Genomic DNA, 22,490 nt, shown 5'->3' on the forward strand with positions numbered 1-22,490 from the left:
TTCTTTAAGCAATGGACATTTATTAAGGTGGGGAGTTAAGAGTGTACAACAGCGACAGATCAAGGTTTAAACGGCGTATCCAACAATGCCTCCTTTTCCGATGCACTCTCCAATGTAGAACCACATCAACACTTCAGTGCASACCAATCCATTCCTGAACGCATCCTGTAACAAAAGCATATTGACATTAATCCCAAACAAATACCATTGAGTCATATCTAGAAACCAACATGACAGACAATTCCATATTTCCCAATTGGTTAGGATGTTGGCTAATGTCTCCTCTAGTGGATTGCAGCTACTTATTTTGAGAATGATACTTGTAAGAGTTGAGATAAGGCACAACCAATGTTCCCGCTAAGCTGTGCGCTTGTGCAAGCAGCAGCCCCAAGACTACCACGAGCTGCCGCTCAGAAATATCAGCCCACAGAGAGAAGCAGGAGATTGAACTTGACAACATTTTCTAGAGCAGTTGTCACAAACCAGTCGATAGCAAACCTGGTCAATCTCCAAGGCATTCCTAGTCGGTTGACTGTCAACACTTTGTATTCAACCCTTTTATAAACCATAAAATGCATGTTCCTTCCATTTCCACTCAGCGCTACAACAGTAATGAATGAGTGGGAAATTATCTATAGGCTTGGGTTATGTGGCCTGGGTCTTTTTTTAATATCGAGGAATATTTCACTTCCTCTGTTCATAGGCGTAACGTGATTTTGTACATGAGGAAATAATGGAACACTGTGTCCCTTTTTGGTCAGTGTCAGCGGAGGAAAGGGAGAGCGGAGGGATGAGAGGCGGAACCTCAGTCTGCTCCTCTCTGCCTCCACTAAAGCTGACTACAGATGTAGACTCCATCATTCCAGTAAAATAAAAAGCGAATTATTGAAATGTAGGCTCACTCAGCTGTTTCACAAGTAATACAACAGATCCATTACCAGTGTGATCATATAGCCTACCTCTTACTTCAAAAGAAAATGTCCCGAACAGTGCATTGGCAGGGCAATTCAAGCAAAGCCAATATGAGGTGGTAATATATTGGGCCTATAGCTTACTGCACAAACCTCATTGCTAGAGTACTGTTTTTAATTGGTTAATGTTGCATATTCTTACAAGCCATCAGCGGTAGATCTCGGCTTGTATTTTGACTCAGTAAAGTTTGTGACCACTGTTATGGAGTTCCCTGTTAACACGATCGACGTTTCCCTTTACTGTGGTAATTGTGACACGCAATATTAGCCACTTTCAATGCAACATACCAAAACAAACTATGCAACAGATTTTGTTGTAGGCAGAATGCATTGCAGTAGGATTCTATTGCATTGACACGCACTACTCAGACCGTACTCTACACAGACCAGTGCACCATAACCAATCAGTGCTGCAGTAGGCCTATATGCAAATAGACCATTTCCATTGAACTGGACAGTGTTTACAGCATTAGCGGTCGTGAGTAGATGCGCTTGTTTTGAGATCAAAGCGAGAGCTGCATGTAGCCACGTGTGCACATTTGTTCATATCCTTTGCTAGTTAGTGAGTTATTAGCCCAGTTATAGATCATTCGTAGTCGGCACAAAACGTGTACATTTCTAGACATATTTGAAAAGCGAGTCAGGTAAGGAGCTTTTTTTGTCTTAAAGGGGCAGTGATGTATTTTGAGACAGGCTTGAATAAGTTAATTAGCCAATAGGCAGAGGGTAGCATAATTTGTCAGATTCTCTGTAATAATGGTATGAGAATAATAATGCATTTTATTTTGTAAAGTGGTTTCTTACATCAAACAACATTTTCAGTCATCCCCTTGTCTGAAGAACAAGTGGATAAACAGGTTTATGTCAAGCCCTGCATGTTCTTTTTTTTTCTTCTCAAAAGTCTCATGGAATGTAGGCCTACATGGATTGGATTCTACTGTAGGCTGAATGATAGAACAGCTATTTCCGTGTTAAAATGTTATGGGATGCATTTTATCCATCGTTTTTGATGGTAGGCCTACATTATGATCAAATAGCCACAGTACAGCCTCAGTGTCCACAGCAAACGCACGCTGGAAGTTCACCACGTTCAAGTTTGCGCTCAGCAGACCTGAAATTTGCTCAGTGACAAATTGTTTTGGAGGGAACATTGATCACAACACCCACATTCAGAGAGCCAATGGGCAAAAGAAAGAACTTGCTAGCTACTTGTACACTATTGTATTGATAACCACTCAAGCAATCTTCTCAGTTCTCACCTTCACTGTCGTCTGTCCAAGGCGTCCACTGTTGAGACCGGTGAGGATGTTCTTGATTCCTGCAATGGCCTGGGGAATCTCGGCAGGGGAAGGGGGCACGAGCTCGACTTTAGCGTAGTGCCAGAAGGTTGCTAGCCGGGGCTTGGAGTAGGTGGCAGCGGCTGAAAAAACAAGATGAACACGCCATGTCATGAAATGTGTCCTCTGCTGCACGCTGCTGGGTCAAGCGAGATAAGAAACATTAGCTAACGTTAGATATAGTTTACAGGTGACCAGCTAGGTGACTCAAAGAGCTTGTCAGAACACCTACCTGAGATTGACATTTAGCTAGTTAGTGTTAGTTAGCTAGGTAACTTGGCTACCTATCTACTATAATTAGTTACCACATCTAGCTAGCCAACACTTAGTTGGAAACAAGTTTTTATTCGAGATTGATGGTGACTTGGCTTGTTCGTTTGTCTACCACTAGCTAACTACACTGAGTGTACAAAACATTAACACCACAAGGATATGCACTTTATTCAGTACTACTGCAGTTACTAAATAATTCCAATAGGTGGCAGCATAAGACCACAAATTACATTTCTGAATAATATTTAGCTTCCTCCCTGGATACACCACTCCCCTCACATGAAAATTCCTGCTTTTTTCTGCCCTTTCCACACTGCTAACGCAAGAGGAAGAACTGAAAATGTGTTTAACAGATTACTGTGACGTAATATAATGATGCTTCATGTCTATTATTACCTGTTTTTATGCTCATGTTTATACTTCATTACTATAACAATTATCAATAAGGCTGAACATTAATTCAGTCACCTCTGGTTGACAAAAACTTATTTTCCTAGTACATTCATTGTCAAATTCATCAACCAGCATCGACCCGCTCTGCCTTCTCGCGCAAGCGAGGGGCATGTTGAGGTAAATTTGCTAACCGCGAGGGTTGCATAATGTAATTTATTGGCGGGCTGGAAGATGCACTCGTCCTCTCTATTCCCGAAGCAGTTTACTCCCAATATGATACGGTAACAAGGTCTTTTCATAATGCAATTCTACTAGGGTTGAGGTTAGCGCATCTGACTAGTGATTATTTGGCCGGGGATTATTTGTACAATTTTTTTGCTCTCCCAAAAGCAACACAGCCTTAATACGAGATATATAGCTAACTGTAAAGTAATGAGTGACCATTTTAGAAAATCATGGGACATATAGTCTTTGGTTGCATGCTATTTTATGTCAATCATATTGCTGCTATAACCTATAACTGATGCTTCGGGATCTTATGCTGCCATCTACTGGAAATATTGAGCAATTAAAAGTTATAAATTCATGTAAAGACATCGGTGAGGCAGCTGAGAAATAGTGTATTTTTCCTGTTAATTCCTTAGATCAGTCAAACCTGCCCCACGCCAATTGCTGGACTTTCACAGAGGTTACTAGGTCACCCAGTTCATACCACATTTGAAAARGAAAACAAATGTGGCTTGTTAAAAGTTCTAGGCTACCCTACCTTAGAATTAGGGGTTAGGGTTAAGGCTAAAATAGGTTATACGTAGGGTTAGAGTTTCTGTATAGCACTCTGTGACATCTGCTGATGTAAATCAGGCTTTATAAATGTGATTGACTGTTAGGGTTAAGGCAAAACACAGTATTGGTTTATAGCTCTCTTGCGCCTCCCTGTGGCCTTGTGGGTACTACAAACATAATTCGCGACACTTGCTAGGCTCTTAATCTGAGGTAGCAACTGTGTCAGATCTACAAATCAATGAGCTAGCAACTCAATTCGCTCAATTCGATGCCTACGAAGGAAGATTGACGCATATCAAATTCCCCAGCAGCCATTTAAAAACAACAAATCGTCAAAGATTAATAGTTAAAAATGTATTTTGGTTGTTTAAAATTAAATCAAAGTTTGTCACGTGCGCGGAATACAACAGGTGTAGTACAGTGAAATGCTTACTTACAGGCTCTAACCAATAGTGCAAAAAATGTTARGTGAACAATAGGTAAGTAAAGAAATAAAACAGTAAAAAGACAGGCTATATACAGTAGCGACGCTACATACAGACACCGGTTAGTCAGGCTGATTGAGGTAGTATRWACATGYAGATATGGTTAAAGTGACTATGCATATATGATGAACAGAAAGTAGCAGTAGCGAAAAAGAGGGGTTGGCGGGTGGTGGGACACAATACTGATAGCCCGGTTAGCCAATGTGCGGGAGCACTGGTTGGCCACATCTTGAAAAAGATGACAGGGACCTTCGTTTTTCTTAGGTTTGACACCTTTTTCTGAAAAAAATATGGTTAACCATGACCAGAAAAAGTTTAACGTTAGATGCGTCCTTAGCATCGTGTGTCACCACAACGTGTACTCTAAGCGAACAAAATAGCCGTAACCTTGTTAATAAATAAGTTACCTGAGGTAAACCTGCAAGCTTAACGAGGGATCAACTCATTGCAAACAATGCGAAGCTGGCRTGGTGACGCAAACCAATGGGCTGGGAATAGAACCGTTCTGAAGGCGGTTTGGTGCAGCGGTGCTCGATACAACTAATAGGAGCTGGCAGGGGTGAAAGATGCACTAAAATAAGGCCAGAGATTTTGCGATTACTTCGTAAGTAAAGCTGGAACATAAGGTCTTAATTTTTTTTTTTTTTTAAAGCGTTACAAATGTCAGCCTACTGTGGGAAGCATTGGCGTCAACATGGGCCAACATCCCTGTAGAACACTTTCGAGACCTTGAAGAGTCCATGCCCCGACGAATTGAGTCTGTTTTGAGGGCTACAACTAAATATTAGGAAGGTGTTATTGTTTTGTACACTCAGTAGTTAGCTAGCTGCAGCCGGCTAGATGCGCTAAACTGTGACATAGCTAACTAACTACTAGCATAGCCACCGATGCCATGCCAGCGTGACTGTCAACTTGAATACAATAACACGCTGGTTTTAATAGCATCGATGTTAAGCGTATGTCTATATACAATCATTTAATTTACCTCCGATCAAAGTAGGTACTTTGGCCACAAATTTCTGGACTGCCTGTGCCATGATGGTTTGCTTCAGAGTCGTGAATACGCAATCGGCTATTTGCTGCAACTGAATGTCACCTCCAGCAAGAAGGACCCCTCARGTGCGGCTGCCCTATGATCTGCCTGAACGGAAATAGCTGCAGAGCTGCCTAATTTATTATTATTATTATTATATATATCTATATATTTTTATAAATCTTTATTTAACTAGGCATGAATCATAAACTACTCTGTTTGTTATTCTTTTTTCCCCACTTAATCTTGCTCCATGTCGAAATCCTTTCAGAAAGGTGAAAAATCGTTGTTTTCAATGTCAATAACAGACTGGCAAATTGAGGCCAGTGTATGAAAGTAAAATAGTCACTTAAATATACACGAATGTAAAGTATGATTAGCACATAAAATATGAGTTGCACCTGTATAATCAAATTTAATTTGACACGTGCGCTGAATACAACAGGTGTAGACCTTAGTGAAATGCTTACTTACAGGTCCTACTAACCAACAGTGCACTTTTTAAGGAAACAAAAAGTTATTACGTGAACAATAGATAAGGAAATAAAAAATAGAAAGACAGTGAATAATAACAGTAGCGAGGCTATGTACAGGCACCAGTTAGTCAGGCTAATTGAGGTACTATGTACGTATGGTTAAAGTGACTATGCATATATGATAAACAGAGAGTAGCAGTAGCGTAAAAGAGGGGGTGGTGGGTGGCGGGAGACAATGTTAGGGGGCACCGGTTAGTCGGGCTAATTGAGGTCCTATGTACATGTAGGTATGGTTAAAGTGACTACGTGTATATGATAAACAGAGAGTAGCAGCAGCGTAAAATAGAGGTTGGGGGTGGACACAATGCAAATAGTCCAGGTAGCCATTTGATTACCTGTTCAGGAGTCTTATGGCTTGGGGGTAAAAGCTGTTGAGAAGCCTTTTGGTCCTAGACTTGGCACTCCATTACTGCTTGCCATGCGGTAGTAGAGAGAACAGTCTATGACTGGGGTGGGTGGGGTCTTTGACAATTTTTAGGGCCTTCTTCTGACACCGCCTGGTGTAGAGGTCCTGGATGGCAGGCAGCTTAGCCCCAGTGATGTATTGGGCCGTACGCACTACCCTCTGTAGTGCCTTGCGGTCGGAGGCCGAGCAATTGCCGTACCAGGCAGTGATGCAGCCAGTTAGGATGCTCTTGATGGTACAACTGTAGAACCTTTTGAGGATCTGAGGACCCATGCCAATTCTTTTTAGTTTCCTGAGGGGGGATAGGCTTTGTCGTGCCCTCTTYACGACTGTCTTGGTGTGTTTGGACCATTCTAGTTTGTTGGTGATGTGGACACCAAGGAACTTGAAGCTCTCAACCTGCTCCACTATAGCCCCGTCGATGAGAATGGGGGTGTGCTCGGTCCTCCTTTTCCTGTAGTCAACAATCATCTCCTTAGTCTTGGTTACGTTGAGGGATAGGTTGTTATTCTGGCACCACCCGGCCAGGTCTCTGACCTCCTCCCTATAGGCTGTCTCGTCGTTGTCGGTGATCAGGCCTACCACTATGTTGGAGTCGTGCCTGGTCGTGCAGTCATGAGTGAACAGGGAGTACAGGAGGGGACTGAGCACGCACCCCTGAGAGGGGGCGGCCCCTCAGGAAGTCCAGGATCCAGTTGCAGAGGAAGGTGTTTAGTCCCAGGGTCCTTTGCTTATTGATGAGCTTTGAGGGCACTGTGGTGATGAATGCGGAGCTATAGTCAATGAATGGCATTCTCACATAAGGTGTTCCATTTGTCCAGGTGGGAAAAAGCAGTGTGGAGTGCAATAGAGATTGCATCATCTGTGGATCTGTTGGGGCAGTATGCAAACTGGAGTGGGTCTAGGGTTTCTGGGATAATGGTGTTGATGTGAGCCATGACCAGCCTTTCAAAGCACTTCATGGCTACAGATGTGAGTGTTACGGGTCGGTAGTCATTTAGGCAGGTTACCTTAGTGTTTTTGGGCACAGGCACTATGGTGGTCTACTTAAAACATGTTGGTATTACAGACTCGGACAGGGAGAGGTCGAAAATGTCAGTGAAGACACTTGCCAGTTGGTCAGCGCATGCTTGCAGTACATGTCCTGGTAATCCGTCTGGCCCTGCGGCCTTGTGAATGTTGACCTGTTTAAAGGTCTTACTCGCATCGGCTATGGAGAGCGTGATCACACAGTCTTTTGGAACAGCTGGTGCTCTCATACATGTTTCAGTGTTATTTGCCTCGAAGCAAGCATTGAAGTAGTTTAGCTCGTCTGGCAGGCTCATGTTACTGGGCAGCTCTTGGCTGTGCTTCCCTTTGTAGTCTGTAATGGAATGCAAGCCCTGCTACATCCGACGAGCGTCAGAGCCGGTGTAGTAACGATTCGATCTTAGTCCTGTATTGACGCTCTGCCTGTTTGATGGTTCGTCTGAGGGCATAGCGGGATTTCTTATAAGCTTCCGGGTTAGAGTCCCACACCTTGAAAGCGGTGGCTCTATCCTTTAGCTCAGTGTGAATGTTTCCTGTAATCCATGGCTTCTGGTTGGGGTATGTACGTACAGTCACTGTGGGGATGATGTCCTCGATGCCAGTAACTGATGTGGTGCACTCCTCAATGCCTTCGGAAGAATCCCGGAACATATTCCAGTTTGTGCTAGCAAAACAGTCCTGTAGTTTAGCATCTGCATCATCTGACCACTTTTTCATTGCGCTAGTCACTGGTGCTTCCTGCTTCAAATTTTGCTTGTCAGCAGGAATCAGGAAGATAGAATTATGGTCAGATTTGCCAAATGGAGGGCGAGGGAGAGYTTTGTACGCGTCTCTGTGTGTGGAGTAAAGGTGGTCCAAAGTTTTTTTTCTCCTCTGGTTGCACATTTAACATACTGATAGAAATTTGGTAAAACGGATATAAGTTTCCCTGCAATAAAGTCCCCGGCCACTAGTAGCGCCGCCTCTGGGTGAGCATTTTCTTGTTTGTTTATAGCGGAATACAGCTCATTCAATGATTTCTTAGTGCCAGCCTCAGTCTGTGGTGGTATGTAAACAGCTATTAAAAATACAGATGAAAACTCTTGTGTTAAATTGAGGGTTTTGAGTTTGAGTGACCAATTTAAATTACTGAGCAATGTCATTCTACATTTTGGTTGGATAATTAAATTGGGTTTTGATTATGATATGGAAACTGAATGATTTTTAAAAACTGACAGATTGATTTGGGTTTAGTATGTTAACTATATGAGTGAAGCAATTAATATATTATGGATTGATTGTTTTGATTGTTGTTGTGTACTAAAGATGTTGACACTATTCTCAGCATGCCCTGGTGAATGGAGAGGGTGAACTCTGATCCTGAAACTGATCCTAATCTATTTGATCTGTAGGAGTTGCCTTATAAGTTAGTATCTTTCATACAAATCTTAACCTTGTGACCCATTCAATACATCTGTTGTTTGTCTTGAACATTCAGGAGGATGTACTTTGCTATAAAAAGGTGTTATATTCTTTGTCTCGGGGCTCTCAACTAATCATCTGAGGGTGATTCGTCAACCAGCCATCATTATCGCAGAGCACTCAATCAATTCACTTTGTGTGTGTGTGTGTGTTGTATTGACCTGCTCCCTTATTAAGTGAATAAAGATTTAGTTGAAKTTTAACTCTGAATTGTGTGATATGTTTGTCTGTCCTCATTTGATAAAGAAATTAACCACCACAGGGTGCTTTGCTGGTGACACTGTAATTTATTATTTATTTAGAATTCAAGGCACACTTAACCAGCATGGCTACCACAGCATTCAGCAGCGATACGCCATCCCATCTGGTTTGCGCTTAGTGGGACTATCATTTGTTTTTCAACAGGACAATGACCCAACACACCTCCAGGCTGTGTAAGTGCTATTTGACCAAGAAGGAGAGTGATGGAGTGCTGCATCAGATGACCTGGACTTCACTATCATCCAACCTCAACCCAAATGAGATGGTTTGGGATGACCGCAGAGTGAAGGAAAAGCAGCAGCCAACAAGTGCTCAGCATGTGGGAACTCCRTCAAGACTGTTGGAAAAGCATTCCAGGTGAATCTGGTTGAGAGAATGCCAAGAGTGTGCAAAGCTGTCAAAGCAACRGGTGGCTATTTGAAGAATCTCAAATATAAAATATTTKGATTTATTTAACACTATTTTGGTTACTACATGATTATTTGAGTTTTTATGTCTTCACTATTATTCTACAAAGTAGAAAATAGTCAAATTAAAGAAAAACCCTTGAATGAGTAGGTGTGTCCAAACTTTTGACTGGTACCGTATATCTTACAATCAATAAAGCCAGTCCAACCAATGGCTGTAACATGAGAAATAAAGAGTTCTAACAAAGTGTATTCCACCCATTTACAAATACACTCAAACACATTGCATATTATGTATTCCATCCATTCACGAATAAAGATTTCTCAACAATGTCAATCCAAGCTACTCTATCTCCACATAAACATGCTGTTACATAATTAACTTGACCTTCTCTCTGACCTCCACCTCTCCTCTTCCCTRGGCTGGTGTGGGTAACAAGATTAAGGTCTCAACCCCACAACCAGCTCATTCCAGGTTCCAGGATAGATTGAATGAGCAGGTTGAGCTAAGCGACAACTCATTATTCCCAACATAACCTCTTTGCTAGGAGACTTGATCTTGGTTCAATAAGTTTAACTTAGATACATGTTTCTAGTTGAGTCAATTTGACCATGCCCAATTCAAGCTTATCTTTCTAAATAAAATTAAGTTATATTAGAATATTTGTGACCGACCAGCTCGATTCGGTCTTAAGTAGCAACATTTGAAATTGTGTTTTTTTTTTTTTTTACATTGGATAAAAGTATAGATTCAGAACTAGAAAATTGTATAACATACACTACAGTTGAGGAACAATGGGAAAGTAATTCTGCTTTGGAAGTTAATAAACCCACTTTTGAGAAAACGCCCCCTGAATGTTTTGGTACACCTACTGGAGAGCCCTTCTTTGTCTACATCTATTCAGCATCGTTCACACCCTCTTCATACTTAACTCCACCCATCTCTTTAAGGATTCACATGTGAGGCCAGGTGCTAAACAGAGAGTACGATAGTGTACTAAACAACCTAAGGATATCAAGACTAAAGGCTGGTTTCTACTGGAGTCTGGTTTTAGGTCTGTAGACAGTTGTCTCAGTGACATCATGAACATTCTATTGTCATCCGACATCAAACTTGTCATTGTTGTTATGAAAAAGTATAAACACAAAAACGACAGGCTGCATGACATCAGCAGCCTGGTGGTCCAAAATAGTATAACTGGTGTATTTTAACACCAATAAACCCATCTGTTTAAACACAAATGTACTATATATATATATATATAACTTGGACAGTCTCGTTGACCTAACGTTATATCCTAATTTGACTTTGGTGCAAATCATGTTATTCTTCACATTACTGGCTCTCGTAAACTCACACTATATCAAAGTTTATTTTTCACATGCACAGGATACAGAAGGTATAAATGGTACAGTGAAATGGTTACTTGCATAGTGGAGTCTTTTGTTTAGACATGTAGCTAGCTAGCTAAATAATGAACCATAATCCCAACTCATAACGTTACTACCCTGCATGAATCTGCAGGTAGCTAAAGCTTACCAACTAGGTTCAATGTTAGCTAGCTAAAATTAGGCTATAACTAGCAATGCATATGGCTCAGAGATACAAATAATATTACTACACAGACCATACACAAAAGCTAACAGTATGCTTTAAATTGCAATGAAAACAACTTTGACAAAATTAGAAACGTATAATATCTGAAAATGTAGCTAGACTCTCTTACTCGTATACATGGATAAACGCTTCTCCCTCTTTTTTAAAAACATTTATACGTCATTTTACCAGGTAAGTAGACTGAGAACACGTTCTCATTTACAGCAATGACCTGGGGAATAGTTACAGGGGAGAGGAGGGGGATGAATGAACCAATTGTAAACTGGGGATTATTAGGTGACCGTGAAGGTTTGAGAGCCAGATCAGGAATTTAGCTAGGACACCGGGGTTAACACCCCTACTCTTACGATAAGTGCCATGGGATCTTTAATGACCTCAGAGAGTCAGGACACCCGTTTAACGTCCCATCCGGAAGACGGCACCCTACACAGGGCAGTATCCCAATACATTGGGGATGTATTTTTTATACCAGAGGAAAGAGTGCCTCCTACTGGCCCTCCAACACCACTTCCAGCAGCATCTGGTCTCCCATCCAGGGACTGACCAGGACCAACCCTGCTTAGCTTCAGAAGCAAGCCAGCAGTGGTATGCAGGGTGGTATCTTTGTCATGTATGCTATGGTTGCCCTTAGTTGAAGATGTAATCCGGAGACAGGTGTTTTATACAACAGCCTTCTGTGTGTTCTCTTTGACTCCCGCTGCATATTTGCAATCAAAAGCCAGAATTTTCTCCATCTCCTTAGCTATCAAACTGCTTCCACCGGGCATTCCGCTGATTTTAAAACTCGGTCCTCCAGAAAGTGGAGAACATTAGCAACACTTTTGCAGTTCTTTGTAATATCTTTCAAAAAATACATGTTAGAAAGGATTACCTACACATACTGACCAGCTCATGTTATAGCTCTTATACACATCTAGATGTGTATAAGAGACAGCACTTATGCAGTTCTACTTTGTAATATCTTTCAAAAAATACATGTTAGAAAGGATTACCTACACATACTGACCAGCTCATGTTACAGACAGAAGAGGATTACCTACACATACTGACCAGCTCATGTTATAGACAGAAGAGGATTACCTACACATACTGACCAGCTCATGTTACAGACAGAAGAGGATTACCTACACATACTGACCAGCTCATGTTATAGACAGAAGAGGATTACCTACACATACTGACCAGCTCATGTTATAGACAGAAGCGGGCTACATGGCAGACCAATCCAAACTCATCTCTCGGCATGTCCAGCCAATCATAGCTAGAGGGAAGGTTCCTGTCTTTTTCCATGGCTCGTATTTTATTCCTATTTACAGATGGCATACACATTTGTTATTAAGGCACATGAAAGTTCACATGTTCCAGAACACATTTCTGCCAACAAAAACAAAAATAAAAGTTTACGTTCAAATGCCTCCTGTGAAGTAGTGACGCTTGACATACGGAKAGTTTCCTGAAACAAGTCACATTTACGCAAGTTAGCTGGTTCATTTATTGATCCTGCATTATAATATAGGCTACCCCTATCGAGTCCCTTCAGTTTAGCTCAAAAATGTTTATGATGCAAAACATAGCAACTGTCTGGGTCTCCACAAATGATGGATCAGATGTTGGAAAACACCTCTTCAGTTCAACTCCACATCTTCTAAAATTTGTGCTGTGAAGCATGTGCCCTGCACTGAGGGCAGATAAGGCCAGCTCTGCTGGTTGAATCGCAATATTTAGGAGCCACTGTTAATTTCCCTCCATACTCTGAACCCTTGAAGAGGTCCTCCTCCTCACACAGGTGTGCCTAGTGACAGGTGCAGCTCTTCCGTCTCAACATTCCTTAAGTCCTGGTGCCTCTCTGTGCTGGGTCACTGCCCAGATGCGAGAGCCATGAGAGGAGCAGTATGTGTGAGGGGTTGTAGTAGTTATACGACCTGCATGCCAAGCTGCTGAGCAGTGTCCTGTAGCATCACAGTGTCCTCCCCTGCCTGAGACGGGTCACCACTAGTCAGAACATAGAACACCCCCTCCCCCTGATCCCCCACCCCACCCTCCTCCAACAGCACCCCTCTCATCTCCACCTGTATGTCCGTGGAGTGTGCTACCGCCCTGGCATCCTCCTCGTCCTCCCCAGGCCCCAGGCTATCTGTCTGGGAAGCGTCGTCTCCCTCCTCCCCCTCCTGGCCCTCCGGTCTCTCTCTCATCAGTTGTTCAGTTAGCTCCACGCTCTCATAGCGAATCAGCTGCAGACGCATAAAGCCGTCCTCGTGTTTCTTATACCTGGGAGAGAGAGGGAAGAGAGAAAGAAGTTAGCCACAAGACCAAAATGATGATCCAAATAGGCTCAGACTTTCTCATTCATTCCCATTCACCTACTAATGATACTGGTGCCAAACTACGTATATTGAATGAGATCTTACCAATGCGGACTATCTCAACATAAACATGCTGTTAGATACAATCTCAACCACACGCACTATAGAATTGGTTGTCCTAGTATGCTGGCTATAAATGCTCTGTTTGCCATGTTGAATGGCTCAGTGGTTGGTACCTGAATCGGGGGTGTCCGGAGGGCCATTTGAACTGGTGCTTCTTGAGGAGGTGGGCAGTGAGGTTGTTTCCCCTAGTGAAGCACTGCTCACAGACATGACACTTGTAGCGAGCCACAAAATCTCCCTGAGTTGTCAACACAAAAGGTAAACATGTTSAAATATAGTTTAGGCTTTGAGCGCATACATTAGAGTTGTCTTTACATGGCCGACTTGCACAACAGGGCTTCAAATGGTTATTTTCAGCACGGTTCCAGCAACTATGGCGGATGCATAACTAGGCCTGTCCAGTACARCTTGGCTCAGCAGTGTGAAAAGTATACATCTCCCTCTCTCACCTCATGTACTTTCTTGTAGTGGTTCTTGATGGAGTGCAGTGAGCGTGTGGTGTAGTCACAGTTAGTGAGGTCACAGCGGTAGGCCGGCTCAGTGCTGTGGGTGTCCAGGTGTTTACGAAGGTCGATAAGGTTTTTACAGCTGAGATACACACACCACAGGAAAGATGGGTCACCCTTTACTAACATTCAGGCAATTGTTAACACTTGACCACACTAAAACAGGTACTTCTAAGATATAATTAATTTCCTTTTATAATAAAGTATGGACATCATCTCTGTCAAAGACGGATAGTGTTGGTTTATACTACAGACCGGGAGTCCTGGGTATTACTTTAGTATCTACTAACCTACCTGTACTCGCAGTATTCACAGCTGTAAGGCTTCTCCTTGCTATGGCGGAACTTGATGTGGTTCCGCAGCGATGAGGGGGACGGGCAGGTCATGTCACACAATGGACACTTGTAGTGGTTGACTAACAGCAGATAGGGGCAGAGAGAAAAAGGAACCGATCAGAACACTGCACTACTCGGCAGCAAACGATAGTAGCGATTGATCAACGTGTGATCTAAATACAAAGAAGGGAGTTCAAGGGGCTGACCATGATTCCTCATGTGGTCCCGCAGTAGTCTCTCCGTTGCAAAGCGCTTGGAGCAGTGGGAGCACTGAAACCTCTGACCTACGAGAGACAAGGGAAGGAACACACACACACGCGAGACAGTCATTAAGTAGTAAATATGTTATTGGGTTATACTTCAATGTTAACAAAGCCCTAAATCCAATCCACCCCTGAACATCCCCTCTCACCCTCGATGGTGGTCTGCCGTCTGATGTGGTCAAAGAACTTGGTGTTGTTGGCGAACATCCCTCCACAGATTGGGCAGGCCACCACCTTCTCCCCAGTGTGGCTCCGCAGGTGCTCCCGCAGCTTAAAACGCCCTTTAAACTTGGCCTCGCAGTCTAGAGAAAAGTCAGGGGGAAATAAGTAGTTGATATTCTCAGTTGTGGTATTCACTCTGGTTCCAGGTATCATTACAGCCGGTTATAGGCCAACCCTGCTCTTACCTATTTTATCCACTGTCAATTCAAAGATAATTTTAAAAAAAATACACACCAACTGAAAGACTCAGTCACCTCTCAGTTTCTCCTGAATAGTTGTAAGCTGCCACCTTCTGTACTACCATCTTGACAGGGGTCAGTGGACTCACCCTTCCAGCCACAGCACACCAATGTCTCCTTATCAGCAGAGGGTACGTCCATACACATGCTGTGCATCTCCACATGGCGGTAGAACCACTCTGGGTTGACCAGAGAGGGTTGCTGCAAACACGCATACAAAAAGACGTGTTCCTGTCAAAGACCGTTACTACGAGAGTGAGACCAACAAAAGCACATGATCTGATAACTTCCCCACTTAAACTGAGGTGCTTCATCCACTTGAATAGAACCTAAACCCATCTAAAGAAAACAGCTGTGTGTTCTGTGCATGTCCCTTGTCTATGCCCGRCTTAATACTAGGTCTGTCTGTCCACGAGCTTCACATCTAAGCTAGATATGACCCACACTAACAGCGTCTCACCTCACATTGTTCCCACTGGCAGAKGAAGTTGTCTGTTATGTCAGGCACGATGTTGCGGTTGTGGAGGCCAATGGTGCAGGTGCCGAGGCTGGGCTGGGCCTTGAATACCCCCTGGCCCCACTGCTTCAGCTTGGTGTGGTAACAGTGAAAATACACATGGCGCTTCAACTCCTCAGCACTCTCCACAGAGCAGAACCCACAGTCTTTCCATATACAACTGTGCTCCTCTAGTGACAGAAAACAAACAAGAGACATGAATTTCAATGTGTGACCATGAAATTCCAAATACAAACTCGCAGAGTTCGGTCATCATTATTATCCCATAATTGTGGAAGACACTCATGATGTACACTGTTTACAGTGCATTCGGAAAGTATTCACACCCTTTGACTTTTTCCACTTTGTTACTTTACAAAGTGGGGTCACTTAGAAATTCTTGTTTTTGAAAGAAAAGCACATTTTTTGTCCATTAAAATAACATAAAATTGATCAGAAATACAGTGTAGACAATGTTAATGTTGTAAATGACTATTGTACATTTACATTTACATTTAAGTCATTTAGCAGACGCTCTTATCCAGAGCGACTTACAAATTGTAGCTGGAAATGGCTGATTTTTTATGGAATATCTACATAGGCGTACAGAGGCCCATTATCGGCAACCATCACTCCTGTGTTCCAATGGCACATTGTGTTAGCTCATCCAAGTATATCATTTTTAAAAGGCTAAAACCCTTTTCCAGTTATGTTAACACAGCTGAAAACTGTTGTTCTGATTAAAGAAGCAATAAAGCTGGCCTTCTTAAGACTAGTTGAGTATCTGGAGCGTCAGCATTTGTGGGTTCGATTACAGGCTCAAATTGGCCAGAAACAAAGAACTTTCTTCTGAAACTTGTCACAACAGACAAAAACAGTGTGCTTAATCTAATAACACACAATTATACGTGTTCATGTCTTTATTGAACACACTGTGTAAACATTCAGTGTACAGTTGTGGGTATATGTGGGTTTTGGTTKGTCCACCTGCCTCTTGAGGATTGACCACAAGTTCTCAATGGGATTAAGGTCTGGGGAGTTTCCTAGCCATGGACCCAAAATATCGATGTTTTGTTCCCTGAGCCACTTAGTTATCACTTTTGCCTTATGGCAAGGTGCTCCATCATGCTTGAATCAACTTTAGGAGACGGACCTGGTGCTTGCTGAACTTTCTTGGGTGCCCTGAAGCCTTCTTCACAACAATTGAACCGCTCTCCTTGAAGTTCTTGATGGTCCGATAAATGGTTGGTTTAGGTGCAATCTTACTGGCAGCAATATCCTTTCCTGTGAAGCCCTTTTTGTGCAAAGCAATGATGACGGCACATGTTTCCATGCAGGTAACCACGGTTGACAGAGGAAGAACAATGATTCCAAGCACCACCCTCCTTTTGAAGCTTCCAGTCTGTTATTCGAACTCAATCAGCATGACAGAGTGATCTCCAGCCTTGTCCTCGTCAACACTCACACCTGTGTTAACGAGAGAATCACTGACATGTCAGCTGGTCCTTTTGTGGCAGGGCTGAAATGCAGTGGAAATGTTTTTTGGGGATTCAGTTCATTTGCATGGCAAAGAGGGACTTTGCAATTAATTGCAATTCATCTGATCACTCTTCATAACATTCTGGAGTATATGCAAATTGCCATCATACAAACTGAGGCAGCAGACTTTGTGAAAATTTATATTTTGTGTCATTCTCAAAACTTTTGGCCACGACCGTAGGGTGGAAAAAGTATGTGAACCCCTGGATTTCATAACTTATTGATCCTCTTTTAGGCTGGGTTTCTGTATAGCACTTTGTGACATCGACGGATGTAAAAATGGATTAATACATTTGATTGAATAACCTAAACCAAACGTTTTCTGTAGTTGCGGATCAGACCTGCACAACAGTCAGGAGGAATTTTGGACCATTCATCTTTACGAAACTGTTTCAGTTCAGCAATATTCTTGGGATGTCTGGTGTGAACCGCTCTATAGGTCATGGCACAGCATCTCAATCGGGTTGAGGTCAGGACTCTGACTGGGCCACAGCAGAATGCGTATTTTCTTCTGTTGAAGCCATTCTGTTGTTGATTTCCTACTGTGTTTTGGGTCGTTGTCCTGTTGCATTACCAAACTTCTGTTGAGCTTCAATTGGCGGACATATAGCCTAACATTCTCCTGCAAAATGTTTTGATAAACATGGGAATTAATTTTTCCGTCAATGATAGCAAGCTGTCCAGGCCCAGAGGTAGCAAAGCAGCCCAAACCATGATGCTCCCTCCACCATACTTTACAGTTGAGATGAGGTTTTGATGTTGGTGTGCTGTGCCATTTTTTCTCCACACATAGTGTTGTGTGTTCCTTCCAAATAACTCAACTTTAGTTTCAACTGTCCTGCACAGAATATTTTGCCAGTAGCACTGTGGAACATCCAGGTGCTCTTTTGCGAACTTCAGACGTGCAGAAATGTTTTTTTTTGGACAGCRGTGGCTTCTTCCGTGGTGTCCTCCCCTGAACACCATTATTGTTTAGTGTTTTTCGTATCATAGACTCGTCAACAGAGATGTTAGCATGTTCCAGAGATTTCTGTAAGTGTTTAGCTGACACTAGGATTCTTCTTTACCTCATTGAGCATTCTGCGATGTGCTCTTGCAGTCATCTTTACAGGATGGCCACTCTTAGGGAGAGTAGCAACAGTGCTGAACTTTCTCCATTTACAGACAAAAAAAAGGCATGCACTGATTCTCGCACACAAGCTTGGCATCATTCACAAGCGATAGTATAATCATTCACAAGTGATGTGGTAATATTGTCACCCATCAGACTGTTCTTGATCTAATCTTGTCTTTACATATACTAAATAATATGTGACATTTGTTTTGATTTAGAATGGACTATTATCATGCACCCGTTTCGAAACAGGGGCAGGGAGGAGAAAAAAATCTACGCACTTAAATAGCAAACWGAGGATGCTTTTCCTATGGTTTATTTTCATGCCAGCCAGATAGGCTATATTCCTGTTGTAAAGAGAAGCAAATGTGCTTAATATCAGGAAAGTTGAGAAATACACATAGTAGGCCTAGCCTATATAAAGCTGATGGGATTCTCCTCTTTTTAATAGAGGCCATTCTCTATTACTCTATCACACAATGCCTTTAGAAATGTTGCGCAACATGAGCTATCATGAAGTGTTTGATTAGATTTTTGATTACATTTGCATTGACGTCAGAGTGATTAGTGGGACAATAGTGTGCGGAGCACCAGGTAATTAGTATGTTTGGTAGGCTACTAATGACCATCAGCAGCAGCAGAGCTTGGAGGAGCCTAATTATCGTGATTAAACAGTCACATGGAATTTGACTGCCCTCATGACTCGTGACCATCGGTGTGGCAGTAATACGATCACCGTAACAGCCCTAGTCCTGCTAAGCATTCAAAATGGAACAAGTACTTTTGGGTGTCAGGGAAAATGTATGAAGTAAAAAGAACATTATTTTCTTTAGGAATGTACTCAGTAAAGTAAATATTTTCAAAAATATAAATAGTATTTATATTTTTGAAAATGTTTACAGTCCATGGTAAGACAAAAATATAAATAGTATAGATACCCCAAGAAAAGACTTAAGTAATTTAGTATTTTTACTGAAGTACTTTACACCACTGAGCATATCACTCATCCCTTGGTGCTAGCACAGATCCAATACTCAGAGATCATCTCAGGACCCCTCACCCTTGACCCATCCTCCTCTACTTTCTTCACTGCCTCAGCATACGACACCTTCTGCGCTACTCTGACCACCTCCACCTGCCTCTCTCGCACCGGACACTTCCGAGCCCCAGCAACATGGTCACCCCTACAGCTGACAACTTTACCTACCGAAACTACACAATCCTCTGTCCCATGCCCACCTGTATAATTCCCACATCTTGGCATCTCCCTCCTAAATACTGCTGCTACATGACCATAAACGTTGCACCTGAAACACTGCAGTGGATTCGTCACAAAAGCTCTAACAGGTCTGCGTCACACCAAACAGCGGGAGCCACAAACACCAGGAATCCTCAACCTGTACACTTAACGCTACTCCAGAAATCACTCCTTCAAATGGTGCCCCATTCCTAATCGCAAAGCAAGAAACAGATCTTGACCCATGTTGCGTGACACAGAGCACTCACTCCCTCTGGTCCAAAGAAACAAAACTAATTTCACAAGTCCACTACAGGTTACCTTCACTGATTCAACAGCTTCCCCACCCACCCTGAAACCACAAATAGRTCCGCCAAAAGGCAAGGATCCACTTTCTCCAAAAATGTCTCTCCTCCTGGACCATATTCTTCTTCAACATGTCCATCAATGCCAGACACGGGCTCCAAGCTCTTTACTACACCTTCCACCTAGCTTAACTCACCCTTATTCACTTACATTTCACCACCAGGACTAGGTCTGGCACTGTTTGCACTTGACACCAATCATCTTCGACACCCCATTTCAATTTTTACTACTTTCTGAAATTTGATTGATGGAACAATCCAGCCAATAGGAGGCTGATTGGTCAGAAGTAAAAAAGGTACTGGCTCCACAGCAGCTCAAATAAAACATTTGACTTATGAATCTCTGTTTACAAACTTTAAAAAACTTTCTTCGAGTTTACGAATCTCTTGGTAACGTGACAGAACTCAGCGCGCAGATTAAAATGTACAAGTGTATTTTTGATTCACAGCAGAATATTCATAGTCGTAAAAATAAATGCTTGCAAATCTTATTCAATGTATTCAAATGTCAAGTTACACATGATACAAGCTCACTAAATGTAATCACATATTTGCAAGTCGTACTTGCAGCCACAAATAATGTGCAACAACGAAATTCAAAATACAAACTCACAGGGTTCATTATTATCCCACACACTATAGGCGTAGGTACTTTATCTCAAATCATATTAACTTTTCTTTGTCCTGTGTTTTGATGAAAAGTTAAAGTTGAGCATTCACTGGCTTTTCCTCTCATGTAATGTCTCTCACAGAGTGCCACTYCACGTCGGAGGCACAGGCTGTGAAAAGAGACGACTCCATTCTCCCCCCCCACCCGCTCACCAAATGAGAAATTGTCACCTTCCTCTATGTCCAGCGCCTTGAAGTGACCCTCCACATGCCCGCAGAACTCCTGCATCTGATCGAATGACTCTTGACAAGAACCCCACTCACACGCCAACTCAAGCGGTGAGTCATCTTTTCTCGCCGGTTTGTTTGCAGGAGGCATCTCTCACTATGAGTCTTATGCACGGTCGTGTATTGGGAAAAAGATAACGTCGTTATATGGAAACGAAAATTGTCTTGCTAGCTAGCTAAACTGGACAGCTGCCATTAGCCAACGTTAATATCCACGTGTGACAACAACGTTCTGATATCGTTACAACGAATGTGATCATGTTGAAAAGTCCAAAACACAATTGCTCAGTTATTTAGACTAAGAATAAACAAATCTACAAGTTCGCTAGCTACCTGGATGTTGTTAGCCAAACGTTTCCTGATGTGTTTCTGAGCTCCAATCAGAAATCACTTCATAGTCAGTGTCCAATGGACTTTCAGTAAAAGTCAGCCCAATAATGTATTGGCCAATCACGTAAGGCGGTTYCATGGGCTAGATGGGTACGACTGGAAAATTGACCTCTGAAAACAGGAACGATTAGAAACAGTTCCATTTAGAAATATCAGTTGTGTCTGTATTCGGCATTAGACTCAAAATAATGAAATAACAATTTCATAAAGGACATGATTTGTTCTGAGCACTTATTTATTTCCTGGTTTGAGCATTCCATTACAAACGTAAAACACATCATAAAGTATTGTACACTTGTATTTACATTCTTACAACCAGCAGAATTAACCCAGTGTCAAATGAGCCTAACAGCATGAACGCAAAGCTTACAAATACATTATGGATTGAGAAAAAACTGTTTTCACATTCCATGTCCTTCTTTAATAAGTTCGTAAAAATACACCTCCTAACCAATAATACAAAGAAAAGTCTTGGTATATTCATCTAGCTCTTGCAGTGGTGTAAAGTAAAAAATACTTTAAAGTACTACTTAAGTAGTTTTTTGGGGTATCTGTACTTGGCTTTACTATTTATATTTTTGACAACTTTTACTTTTACTTCACTACATTACTAAAGACAATATTGTATTTTTACTCCATACATTTTCCCCGACAACCCAAAGTACTCTTTACATTTTGAATGCTTAGCAGGACAGGAAAATTGTGAAATTCACGTACTTCAGGCGGACTCACTTGACGGTCTGACGGACTCACTTGACACAAATGCATCTTTTTTAAATAATGTCTAAGTGTTGGAGTGTGCCCCTGGCAAGCCGTACATTTTAAAAACAAAAAGATGGTGTTGTCGGCTTTGCTTAAAATAAGGAATTTGAAATGATATATACTTTTTACTTTTGATATTTAAGTATATTTTAGCGATTACATTTACTTTTGATACTTAAGTATATTTAAAACCAAATACTTTTAGACTTTTACTAAAGTAGTAATTTAGTGGGTGACTTCCTTTTTAATTGAGTAACTTTCTATTAAGGTATTGTTACTTTTACTCAAGTATGACAATTGGATACTTTTTCCACTATTGAGCTCTTGTAATCGCACCCATATTACTCTCCACCCTCAACTCCTCTAGAATTAAAGTAAGGCTTTAAACCCCTCAGAGAATAACTACAGATATCCTCCTAATCCCTCAATATGTTTGTGTCACAAAGAGTAGAAATCCTCGATATAGTCTTGGCTTGGACCTGGATATGGCCCCCCTGTGTTTCTTTTCACAACTGTATGATTGTGATTCAGTGCGTCATCGTTCATCCAAAACATGGTAAATTTCCCATACTAAATGCAGATTCTCAACCTAGCCTCAGAGCATTTCGTATTATTCTGCATGTAAATCTGAGACACCCCATTTAGTATGATATGTTACGTTTCGTATGGTATGTATTCATTTGTGGATGTCCATCACACATTAATT

The 22,490-nt window shown here is 42.0% G+C and overlaps 2 protein-coding genes across 4 annotated transcripts; both read right to left on the reverse strand.

Annotated features, from left to right (window-relative positions):
• LOC111962037 (ATP synthase subunit g, mitochondrial) lies at nt 1-5,364 on the reverse strand. The gene is made up of 3 exons (XM_023984797.1): nt 5,228-5,364; nt 2,231-2,391; nt 1-165 (listed from the first exon to the last, which is right to left on the reverse strand). The coding sequence occupies exons 1-3, from the start codon at nt 5,277-5,279 to the stop codon at nt 67-69; spliced, it is 312 nt and encodes a 103-aa protein (XP_023840565.1). The 5' UTR covers nt 5,280-5,364; the 3' UTR covers nt 1-66.
• Nucleotides 5,365-10,724: 5,360 nt separating this feature from the next.
• Nucleotides 10,725-21,000, reverse strand: LOC111962038 (histone H4 transcription factor). 3 transcript variants are annotated; one of them, XR_011479657.1, is made up of 10 exons: nt 20,558-21,000; nt 15,445-15,671; nt 15,074-15,185; nt 14,673-14,825; nt 14,467-14,544; nt 14,220-14,340; nt 13,869-14,007; nt 13,533-13,657; nt 12,030-13,261; nt 10,725-11,864 (listed from the first exon to the last, which is right to left on the reverse strand). XR_011479657.1 is itself a non-coding variant. In XM_023984799.2 (9 exons), the coding sequence occupies exons 1-9, from the start codon at nt 20,721-20,723 to the stop codon at nt 12,907-12,909; spliced, it is 1,458 nt and encodes a 485-aa protein (XP_023840567.1). In that variant the 5' UTR covers nt 20,724-21,000; the 3' UTR covers nt 11,950-12,906. The 3 variants fall into 3 exon arrangements, 2 of the variants coding, with proteins under 2 accessions (XP_023840567.1, XP_023840566.1); XM_023984799.2 differs by lacking the exon at nt 10,725-11,864 and having other exon boundaries at nt 11,950-13,261; nt 20,576-21,000; XM_023984798.2 differs by lacking the exon at nt 10,725-11,864 and having other exon boundaries at nt 11,950-13,261.
• Nucleotides 21,001-22,490: the final 1,490 nt, after the last annotated feature.

Source organism: Salvelinus sp. IW2-2015, linkage group LG4q.1:29 (genome assembly GCF_002910315.2).
Source record: "Salvelinus sp. IW2-2015 linkage group LG4q.1:29, ASM291031v2, whole genome shotgun sequence".
NCBI lineage: Eukaryota > Metazoa > Chordata > Actinopteri > Salmoniformes > Salmonidae > Salvelinus > Salvelinus sp. IW2-2015.